The following is an 11914-nucleotide window of genomic DNA, read 5'->3' as shown; positions in this document are numbered from 1 at the left end:
CTTGTATATATCTATCATTTTATTTTCAGAAATCACGAATATAACTTAAAAGAAACGCAATCGAATATAAAATCTGGAATTGTTGTATGCATATATATTGTTAAACAAAATTAAAATTTTAAGGGGGACTAAGGCCTCTATGGGCCTCCACGATCGCTCCGCCACTGGTGTGTATCGAAAAATTGTACAAACCAACTTAGGCAGAAATATACACGTTGAGGATAACTTTGCCACCATTGTGATCATATCTGATTTAAGGGAGATTTCAAATCGACGAATCTGTTTATAAAGAGCGTATATTATGCATGTTGTTTGTTTGCAAAAGTGGACGACAAAGTGCGCCATCCTATCCTTTGTGTCAAAAATCAAACAAGTTAATTGCTCGGTAATGACATAAGAAATGAAGTTTGTAAAGAGTTTCTAACATCATTGTTGCCTCACTAAATTGTTTTTCTATTGGAGAATTAGAGTTAGTCTTTTTCCTTTGGTCTTGTATGCATTATATTCATCGATATAATTTCCTCCTGATGAATTAGTTAAATTAATGAACAATTACCTGTTATTGATTCTATTTTCAATTCCGATCTAGAGTAACATACACTGTAACTGTAAGGTCCCTTCAAATCCTTCAGTTATTCTGATTACTGTGATTCTTGTCAAACAACATTATTTATCACTAAAAATTAATATTCTGAGCATGACTAGCGAATAAAATTTTCTTGTCCACTATATAAGCTTCCAAAACTAAAATATCCCAATTGATATATACTCCATATGGTCCATTTGCAAATCTGCAAGATATGCTTTTACCTTCAACTCACACTTGTGTCCCTAAAATCTCTGACTTTGTACACATATAATTCATTAATTGACCAGTGACCACTTTAGTTCTCTGAACTGACTTCAAGTTGAATTCCTGAAAAAATATATACCTATGCTTTTAATACACGTTGACAGCTATTTCCCATATTGTTGGAAAAGCATTTAGAGATGAAAGCAAAAACAATGAGACCTGAGTTGATTCATTTTTCATTGGCATTTATATTTTCCTTTTCAAAAAGAAATGGTTCTGATTTTTTAAGGTTTGATTACAATTATTTGGATCCTAAATTATTTGAAGATTTTTAAATAGGTATATGAACTAAATAAATTGTGACTGGATTCCTGAGTTTGTTTTAAATTTGTAATTGGGTCCTTAAAAAAAGTTTTTAATGTGTGTTATGCCTAATAATCTTTAATTGGACTTGGTGAAATTCTTACTTAATTTTTGGATTTTACTGCATCTTTACATTTACCATTTCTTTTTCGTTGGCCAAAACTTGGGTTGTACTTATCTGATGGTAGTGATCTTAATGACATTGGAAAGTTAAGAAGCACATCTATCTACGGCTCCTATTTTAAATCGGGGCATTCATACGTTTAGATGGTAAAAAAAAAAAACATAAATTACTGAAATTGGCAAAGTCACCGTGCGTTTTTGGGTGACTAATGTAATTAGCTCCTATTTGGCTAAGGCTCACCTTTTGGTCAAATCCGTTCAACGACCTAGGTTAACCTAGGAAGAGATAGGATTTAGAGTCTTAAGAGAGTATCCCATCTCCCTTTTTATCCTTTCCATTTTCTCTTTGAATGTCGTGGAAGACTAAGATCTTAGATCTATCCACTGATTTGGAATCTATCTTAATTTTGATATGTAATTAATTACTATTCTTTCTTGGACCTATGTGAACCAATCTAACCTTTATCAAATCGAAAACTCATACCTATATATACATGAGTATTATACTCCCTCCGTTTCAAAATACATGTCCAATTTTTGCAATGTGCACTATTCACTTGACTTACTTTGACCATACTTTTTAACTAATGTATAAATACAAATATTAGCATGTAAGATGTTGTTTGATTTGTCTCGACAAATATTTTCAAAATATTAAATTTTTATAATTTTTTACTTTAGATAATTAAAGATATTAACGGTCAAAATTGTGCATTGGCATATGTGAAGTGGTTGACTTTGACATGTATTTTGAAACGGAGGGAGTAACTAATATATCGTAGATAACTTGAATCTATATATATTATCACGGTTACTCTTAAAATTCATCACAAGCGGCTTTTGGTGATTATTGTTAACAATATTTGCTTATATTTATATACACAACATTGGTTCTTAATCTTAACAATTCATGAAGAACTCATCATTGAAGTTGCTCTAAAATGCCTACTCTGCCCTTGATTAAAATCAACTTCAAGAGTAAAACAACAAAAAATTGAGATTATAATATAAAAAGTGCGGAATATAATATCTTTCTTTTCAAGTATAAAGTTGAAGAATCTCAACAATGCATGCATAAGAGAAAAGAGAAAGTTTCCTTTTAACTTTACAATCCTACGGACAATGCAAAAAGATGTAAAAGTTAATGCCTGCTTATAAGTGCTTAGAACATGTTTACATATTGACGTTAAGATTCTATTCTCAAGATCCTCTTGAATTTTTTCTTTCTTTCAAATTTTGGGTGCTTGACTGATTGTTCATATTTGCTCAAAAAAAAAAAAAAAAGACTGATTGTTCATAATTAAATAGTATATTATATTAGATACATATTTTTTGTTCAAAAGACCTAAAAGTTTTATAATATATATGATATTTTTCTCTACATATGTGGCTTTTTCGTTTGTAAAATCTATTAACAATGCTCTTAAAAATCTAGATTGTCGAAAGACGAGACTCGGGTTGTCTATCCTACTATGTTGTTAATCTGTCTGTTTCAAAAACAAAGGCCATTTAGCGCCTCGGGACGAGAGTGGGGGACACCCTAGTACCCTACTACTCAGCCCCTTAGACATCAAGGGTGTCATGCAAGCCCTTTCTACCGCTCATACAATCTTCAGTTATCGAAAACAAAGTCGCCGATCATCGGACGCAAACCGTAGGATTTAGATAGGACCTCAACCACTAGCAGTAGGACCTAAGTTGTGGACCTCGAGAATTTGGTCCTTTAATCGTTTGTGTGTGTAAAAAACAAACAAGAAGTATTTTAATAAATTCACAATTCAAGGCGTGCCATGAATGAAGAAATAACAAGTACAAAAGTGTCATTGTTTTAGTTTAATGCAATTTTGTCAGAAAGTTGTCTCACTATAATATTTTTGACTTTAGGTCGCATTGAACTAGTCCACGACTAAAAATTCGTTGTCTAAAGTTGAACTAGGTCATACCTACTCATCTTCTAAAAAAATCGTAGCGATTTCTTTTATGAGGAGCTCTGGACACGATTAGCAAAGTGTTGTACAGTTTAGGTAACAGTTTTTAGCCGTGGACTAGTTTAATACTATAATTAACCTAAAGTAAAGAATGTTGTATTTATTTGAAGATCCCTTTAATGATTGACAAAATAATTGACATGGTAAAAGATTTATAGTTTTTGAGACCTTTTTATAATATTAATAATTTTGAAAATAAAATTTTATAATGCCCTACATTTGAACGACTAAATTGAATTGACTCTATTTGATAAGAACATAGCAATGCTAGTCATATAGTCTAGGCTTTGGACATACACCAATAGAAGTATATAAATAAGACTTTTCATTAAGAATATTTAGTAGATTACATTATAGCAAACAACTAATAGAAACTTAATCCCACATCATTGGATAGACTAGTTAATGAATACTTATCTTACTTACTACTACTAACTAGTACTAGTTATTTGTCTGATACTAGTACGTACTTTATTCTTCCAATAAAGGTAGCTGCTAGGACATGTAATTTGCATGTGTTCCTATAAAGGTAGCAAACTGATCAAAGTAAGCTAAATTCGGTATGGCCTGAGTAGTGGAACAAGTGAACCACTTAGGTGTAGGGACATTACTTCATTGGTGGACCCCACCAGCCTTCCTCCAATGAATACTGCAGGGACAGGTGCATTACAACCCAACTTTGTTATAGCTTTCTCCATTTCTTTCCCATCAGGATCTTTGTCAATTTCATGAATCACAGGGTACACTCCAATTTCTTGGAACAAAATGTTCACTGCATAGCATAGACAACAAGAGCTCTTGGTGAATACCACCACACCCTTTTCTGTAGCTAGCCTCATCACCTTCTCCATCTTAATATAAAAACTGATCAAATAATTATCTTCTAGAGACAAAAGTTACAAGCAAATGTAGAGGCTAAAGGAGAATTGGAAATTATATATAGAAAACTATATATATTTGAGGCTTAGGGTTACTTAAAATGAGCAAGTATGGTAAGCTATTTATAGGACGTACAAACTTAGCTAGGTTTAGGACTTGTTTCTTTGAACAAATTAAAGCACATTCTAAAGAGGCTATGCTTTTTAGATGCCCAACTAATTTGGAGATATAAAGACCTTCTATTCCACTTTTAGACTGAATATATTGAAAGACATTATTTACATATGCAAATGCTTCAATCAGTAGACAGGTTATGAGATCATAGCCGTATATTATATGTTATGACTTTCTCAATAGTAACAGGTCAAAAAAAATCTTCCAAAGATCATGTTAGAGCATCACAATGGGGTCCTCTCCTTTGTAGCATCAAGTTAAATAAACATACATCTCCATTGTCATTTCTCTCTTCATCTTTTATGGGTTCTACTTAATAAATTTTGGCAAAATATGTTCGTGGTCCTTTAAGGTTAACATTTTTCCTGACTTTTGGTCCTGAATTTTTTTCTCGAAGTGGTCTTTTAGGTTATATTTTTTTGCACTTTAGACATTAAATTATACAAGTATTTACAGTTCTGTAAGTTTGACCATTATCATGAATTACTGCCATAAAATGTTAAGATCTAATATGGATAACATGATCAAGTGATTATACAAGCCACTTTGCAAATGAGGTTAATGACGTTGGTCATGTGAATATGGTTTTCTTGCCATGTTTTTATAGGTTGTAATGTGTCTTAAATTGTTCTAGAGAACTCTAAAATATGTAGACGTTTAAAGAGCTTGAATGATGCTTTATGAAAAATTATTATGGGGCATATTTTTGCCACAATGGACAAAGATCATTGTTGGGAATTCATTAAAAATCACACCAATAAAATACTTGATGTGTGGAGTAAATTAATCAAACAATCAGTTTCAACGTGAGTGACAATTATAAACACAAGTAAAATTAAAACTGAAAGAGAGGAGAGAGAAAAGAACACATGAGAATTTATTTATCTAGTTTGATCCAATACTTACCTACTTTGTGGGGAGAACAACTCTCCTTTCCACTATAACGATGAGTAACTTATTCCAAAGGGTTACAAGAATCGATCTTCAATTTTAAATATACCCAAAGTCCCGAATCTCTTTCCGTGATCAAGAGACTTAATCTAATAGTGTTTGTTCAAGGTGAATCGATGGTAATTCAATCCCAACCCTAGTGTTTGTTGCCAAAAGAATTCTCTATAAACCCTAGTTTTGTTGTTGCTTGTTTTTCTACTCAATTTCATCTGATACATGATCTGAATTTATTTATAGAGAAATATAACCCTTAAAATTTGGAATATAACCCTTAAAATTTATTGAAAAATATAACCCTTAAAATTTAGAATATATCCCTTAAAATTTATAGAGAAATATAACACTTAAAATTTTATCTGATACAGATATCACGCTGAAAATACGTTTTTATTTTTCTCCTTCAGCACAAAATCGTGCCACTATTTTTGTCAAAACAAAAGTGTCAAAATTGGTCCAAAATCGTTCCACGATTTTGACACTTCTTCATCCATCAAATTTTAAGTCAATTTCAACAATCCTAATATCGAGATGCTTCTTATTGCATCGAAAGTCGAAGGTGAGACAAATGGCTACATTACAAGTATAATACTATAATTTCCCTAAAAAAAAAAGTATAATACTATAATGTATAACACAAATAACTAATTTGAAAAGAAGAAAAAACTTTAAGGTCAAATATCAGAAAAGTTAAATTTCAAGGTTTTCAGACATAATTTTGCCAAAAAAAAAAAAAAAACCAAATCCAGGCTGAATGATTTGAGAAATTAACAAGTGTTATCATTAAAATTTTATAATCGAGTGACGTGGATACACAAGACCCAACTTAAATAGAAGGAGCTGAACTTTTTTTTTTTGTTTGTTTGCAAAATGGATGCCAACCATTAGATGTAGTTGAAAACTTTTGAATGGTTTAGATTCACAAGTTAAATAACTCATTAAGATTGTATTATTTAAACATCTATATTCATTTTTAAAAAGGGTGTTTTTGGCATTGATGGTAAAATTGAAAAATTTCCCAGCAAGCTCATACAAGCTCACGTGTTGGTGTTATATACATAGAACGCATATCCTCACAATCTATAAGATAGCAAAAGTATTTACAACAAATAATTATTAATAATCAACACTAATTTGCAGCTGATTTGATTCTCAAAAACACTAAATCAATATATGTTTTTTTTTGAAGAAGCACTAAATCAATATATGTTATTTCTGGGTTCTACATGGTGTTTGTGTTGTTGTGTTACATAAGGATTACTAATGTTTCAATAATTCATAAAATTAAAACAGATATTTAACTTCATAGAAGTGAAGACATAATTAAATTTAAATCAACAAGTACAGAGGAAATTGATCCACCAAAGAATCACGACCTCCTACAATACCAAATATGCAAATCTGATATATTGAAGAAGCTAGAGACAAGGAAGAGCAAACAGATTTGCAAATAATAGAAAATGTGTGGTGTTCTTCGAAGCTTTAATGGTGTTCAAGGAAGAGAGGAACAAATCTGTAATCCAGACAGATCTAGATGGAAAACTAATTTTTTATGTAAGAGGAAATCCCAACATTGACCTTCAGTTAAATGAATAACTTAAATAGAATTTACCTCCAGCAACAGGTTACCAATGTATACAAACCTGCAAACACAAGTCATTTTAATAACAAAAAAAAAAGTTGTCTTTTATACAGTCTCCTATGGTAGGGGACCTATTCACCTCTCCTACCCTAAACGCCACCGAAGGAGCTGTATTGTAGATTCTTTTCATGCTATTAGATTTTGTGCCAGAAGACGTGTATCACGATTGACCATTAGCTAAAATGATGTAAACACTTTATAATGCAAAAAGAAAAAAGATTCACTCAGAAAAAAATCAAAGGTAACAAGAGTGTAAATTTTGGGACGATGGTCAATTTATGTGAGAATGTTGAAGATTCTTATTATCAAGTGCTTTAATATTTGAATCCTTATGCAGAAAGATTGAGAATGAGAAGTCTTTCGTACACGATCGAATTCTGTTGCTGTTGCATATTGATGTTTCTAAGCAATTAAATGAATTCTACATGATCATGAATTAACACAGTTCTTAAAAAAAAAAAAACAGTTAAACGTCTCAAGTCAGTTGTTTGAAAATTAGACAATTTGTATTTTAAGTTATGTTTTAAAAAAGGAGCTTCTTTGCACACAAAAAAAATTAAAAATTCTATTGTGCCTTCAGAAATTGAAGAGTTTTGGTACATTTTTTTTTCTTGACAAAAATAAATAATATTCATTCATTTAAATTGATAGAGTACATCAGTACAATGAAAATTCGCTAAAAACAAAAATGATGAATTTGTGAACAAACTCACAACATCTATGTTAATAGCATATATAATACGACAAAGTACTAAATCCTACACATATGACTATATTTAAGTCTCCAGAATACCCATGTCTCCGGATCTGCAACGTTGACGACTCCAAAGTCATCGATTTAATCTGCACTGGATTGAAGCTGGTCTGACAATCTGAAACGAACAAATACCTGAACGAAACAAGAAAGACAAACAACGTCGCACAAAGACGACGAACAAAACAACGTCGCACTAAGCCGACGAAATCACAAAAGAAAAAACAAAATAGATGTGAAAATCACTTATTTCAATAAAAGGGGAATAAAAAACGAGTTAGAGGGGTGATTTTGGATCAAAAATTGACCCTAAATCACCCATCTTTGGTGGATGAAGGAGAAGAAACTAGGATTTTAGTGAAGGCTCACAAGAGAAAGAATGGGAATGAATCAAAGACCTATACACCAACTTTTGAATTTTAGAAAAGATCATTTCATAAAATGACATGTTTAATTGTTTGTAAGCTTTATAATAATTTTTTATATTTTATCGTAAAGATATATTCAATATTCACTATGAGTAATGAAAATTTTGAAGAAAAAAAATAAATTTTATTTCACTGGCATTTTTTGATAAATAATATTTAGTTATTATTAAGACCCATAAAGAAAATGCTAAAGAATATCTTTATATAAACGATGGAAAATAGTTTTTTTCAAAATTAAAAAAGAGAGAACTCATTTGACTAATAATTTAAAGACAAAATATATCGTTACATGTCGAGTTGACTCATGTACTATAATTTATTTGAGTGTAATTTTGTTATTGTGATTTTTATGCAACAAATGAAATTAATTCTTTAAAAGTATGATTCCCTCAACTATAGGACCTCAATGTGCTCTACATCGTTAGGGAGTTTGGAGGAGCGTGAAAGTAAGAACGGTTCTATGCTCAAAGAGTAGAAGAAAGGAACACACAAAATTTTCACAAAAAACTTTAAAGCATTAGGTTTGTGGGTCACCTCTTATATATGTTCAACATTTTTATTCATTCATAGGCGATGTAGAATTTAACCACTCAAGTGTGAAATCCAACAATTTGCCCCTCAAGTGTTAGTGTTTTCATCTTCTGTAGCAGAATCCAGCTCTCGCTCCTCCACCAAGCCGAATTTAGGGCTCTGATACTACTTGTTGGGGGAATTTAGGGATGTCGGGAACAACAACTGTGCAAATACTTCAAAACCACAAGTGAGGAAGACACCACATCTTCATCCAAATCCTTATGACATTAGGTATATGAGTCACATATCTTATATATCCAACATTATTAACAATATGAGATTTAACTACTCATATTTGAAACCCAACACTAGATATGGATAGTTTGTAACTACTTTAGCCCTAAAAATAAATAATGTAATACAACTATCGTAGGAACCGCTAAATTTAGCATGTGTTCGATGATGACTTTGTACAACATTACTAAGATTAATAAAAAACCCACCATTTTCTAATATATTTAAAAAAAAAAATCAGGAATATGAAAAATATCTTTTGAAACTGAAAATCAACTATGTCGATATATTGTTTTTACAATTTTCATATTCTTATCTTACTTTTTAGCTCATTTCCTTGTTTGACAATCTTCATATTTGAAACCCCGAAGTACCATGCTTCATGCATGTGTTCGACTCATATGCAATGATAGATTGTAAATAGAGACATTGAATTTGATTCGAGAATTAATAACTGATAATTAGTTTCATAAATTTTACAAACTTAATCTTTAAATTCTTGAATCACAATAGCTTGTACAAGTATCAAGATTAATATATTTTGCAGATTACCTTATATAGAAAACAAATAATAGAAACTTAATCACACATCATAGGATAGACTATTATTAATGAATACTTATCTTACTTACTACTACTACTAGTACTTTATTCTTCAAATTAAGGTAGCTGCTAGGGCATGTAATTTGCACGTGTTCCTAATAATCAAACTGATCAAATTAAGCTAAATACGGTATGGCCTAAGTAGTGGAACGAGTGAACCACTTAGGTGGAGGGACATTACTTCATTGGTGGACCCCACAAGCTTTCCTCCAATGAATACTGCAGGGACAGGTGAATTACAACCCAACTTTGTTATAGCTTTCTCCATTTCTTTTCCTTCAGGATCTTTGTCAATTTCATGAACCACAGGGAACACTCCAATTTCTTGAAACAGAATGTTCACTGCATAGCACAAACAACAAGAGCTCTTGGTGAATATCACAACACCCTTTTCTGTAGCCAACCTCATCACCTTCTCCATCTTAATATAACTGATTCCAAATAAAATGTGAAAAAAAATTATTTTCTAAATACAAAAATTGGAAATATTTAGTAAACTATATATATGTGAGGCTTGATGTTATTGAAAATGAGCAAGTATGGTATGCTATTTATAGGGACGTGCAACTTAGCTAGGTATAGCACTTAGAACAAATTAAAGCAAATTCAAAAGAGGTATTGCTTTTTAGATGCCCCAATTACTTTGGAGATATAAAGACCCTTCTATGCCACTTTAGACTGAATATTTTGAAAGACATTATTTACATGCATTTGCTTCAATCAGTGGACAGGTAATGAGACTATAGCCATATATTATATATGTCCCCTCAAGTATCAATATTGTACTATTATTTTAGTTACTTTTATTTTAGAGTGTTTGAATGAGAGAATTTTTTGAGTTGATATAACTTATGTGGAAATTTTTTTAAAAAAAGGAATTAATTGTTTGGATGATAAATTTAGATATTTTCAAAAAGGCTAAAGGCATTTTTAGTCCCTATTGAACCACGTGTTTTTAGTTTAATCCGTCAATTTCTTTTGTTCACTTTTAGTCTATATTTGCATTTTATAAAGACTATTTTAAGGATTAAAAGTATCCATTTTTCTATATAGTTTTCAAAATCGATGATTTTCTTGCAAACTGCAATAACACGGAGGACTAAAATATTAATTAAATTTTAATAGGGTGTAAACTTTTTTTTTTTTAAGGATAATAGGTAGTAAACTTGAAAGGTCATAATTTTGTAGGAAATTAAAACACATTTTAGTCCTTAAAACAGTCTCTATAAAACCACATGCTTTTAGGTTTAGTCCTTCAAACAAAATCACTTAGTCAATGCTTGCATTTTACATAGACTATTTTAATGACTAATAGTATCGATTTTTGTATAAAGTTTTCAAAATAGATGCTTTTGTTGCAAATTACAATATTGTGAAGGACTAAAATTTTAATTAGTGAAGATCTATTTTAGTCCCTCACAATTTTTTGATGGCCCAATTTTGTCCTTGACAAAAATAAAACCCAAATTAGTCCCTAGCATTTTTATATTGGAGACAAAGTGGTCTCTGACATTTTAATATTGGGGACAAATTATTCTCGTTGCTATAATGAATCATGGACTTTTTGTCCCCAATATGGCAATATGAACATGTCTGAGACTAATTTGGGTTTTATTTTTGTCAGACTAAATTGACCCATCAAAAAATTGTGAGGACCGAAATAGGCCTTCACTCAAACTTTAATTAAAATTTAATAGGTAGTAAATTTGAAAGGTAATGATTTTGTAGAGACTAAAAACATGTTTAACTTTTTTTCAAGTTAAGAAATTTACAAAGCAATTGGTCAAAGTGTAATTTTGGGAATTTTAAAAACCATTTAAAAACTAAAAAAATTAAATTCATTCTTTAGAATTATAAAGAGAATTCAATTGAAGAATTTAAATTGTCTAGAATTATAATTTCCTTAGAATTTCCAATTACCTCTTCTGAAACACACCAAGTATTTTTTGAAAAATTCAAATAAATATATAAAAGAGGCATATTGTGATTCCAACTTACACTCTAAGTTTATCGTCAAAACAATGGAGTTTACATAGAAAACTTTGAATTATCCTCTAATTAAAATAAGTTATCTCAAAAAATCCTCTCATCCAGACATACTTTGTGTGTTTGGTTTAGAAGAGAAGTTGTGAAGAGAGAAATAGGTGAGAGAGAGTGTGGGAAGAGAGAAAGAGATGAGAAATAGAGTGGATTTGAAGGGTTGTTTGGTAGAAGAGAATGAAAAGAGAAATAGAAGAGAAAGAAGTATTGTTATTTTGTAAAAGGACAAATATACCCTTATTTAAAATAACCATTCAATTTATAAATTTCATTTCTAATTGAAAACTAATTTACTTTTTTTTAAGGGAAAACTAATTTACTTTCTTACTGCTTTTTTTAGAGGAGGATTTCTTACTACATTTAGTTGAATAA

General features: G+C 30.7%; 1 protein-coding gene and 1 pseudogene across 1 annotated transcript; both read right to left on the bottom strand.

Moving 5' to 3' along the window:
• Positions 1-3575: 3575 nt before the first annotated feature.
• On the bottom strand, positions 3576-4263 carry LOC146957656 (glutaredoxin-C13 pseudogene; annotated as a pseudogene).
• A 5135-nt stretch (positions 4264-9398) lies between these two features.
• Positions 9399-10031, bottom strand: LOC146957655 (monothiol glutaredoxin-S11-like). The gene has a single exon (XM_085737885.1). The coding sequence runs from the start codon at positions 9921-9923 to the stop codon at positions 9624-9626; it is 300 nt and encodes a 99-aa protein (XP_085594011.1). The 5' UTR covers positions 9924-10031; the 3' UTR covers positions 9399-9623.
• Between the last annotated feature and the right edge of the window lie 1883 nt (positions 10032-11914).

The sequence above is a fragment of the Medicago sativa genome, chromosome 1 (assembly GCF_051527215.1).
Source record: "Medicago sativa cultivar Bolivia chromosome 1, Bolivia_mono, whole genome shotgun sequence".
NCBI lineage: Eukaryota > Viridiplantae > Streptophyta > Magnoliopsida > Fabales > Fabaceae > Medicago > Medicago sativa.
This window is presented reverse-complemented; position numbering and strand designations above follow the sequence as displayed.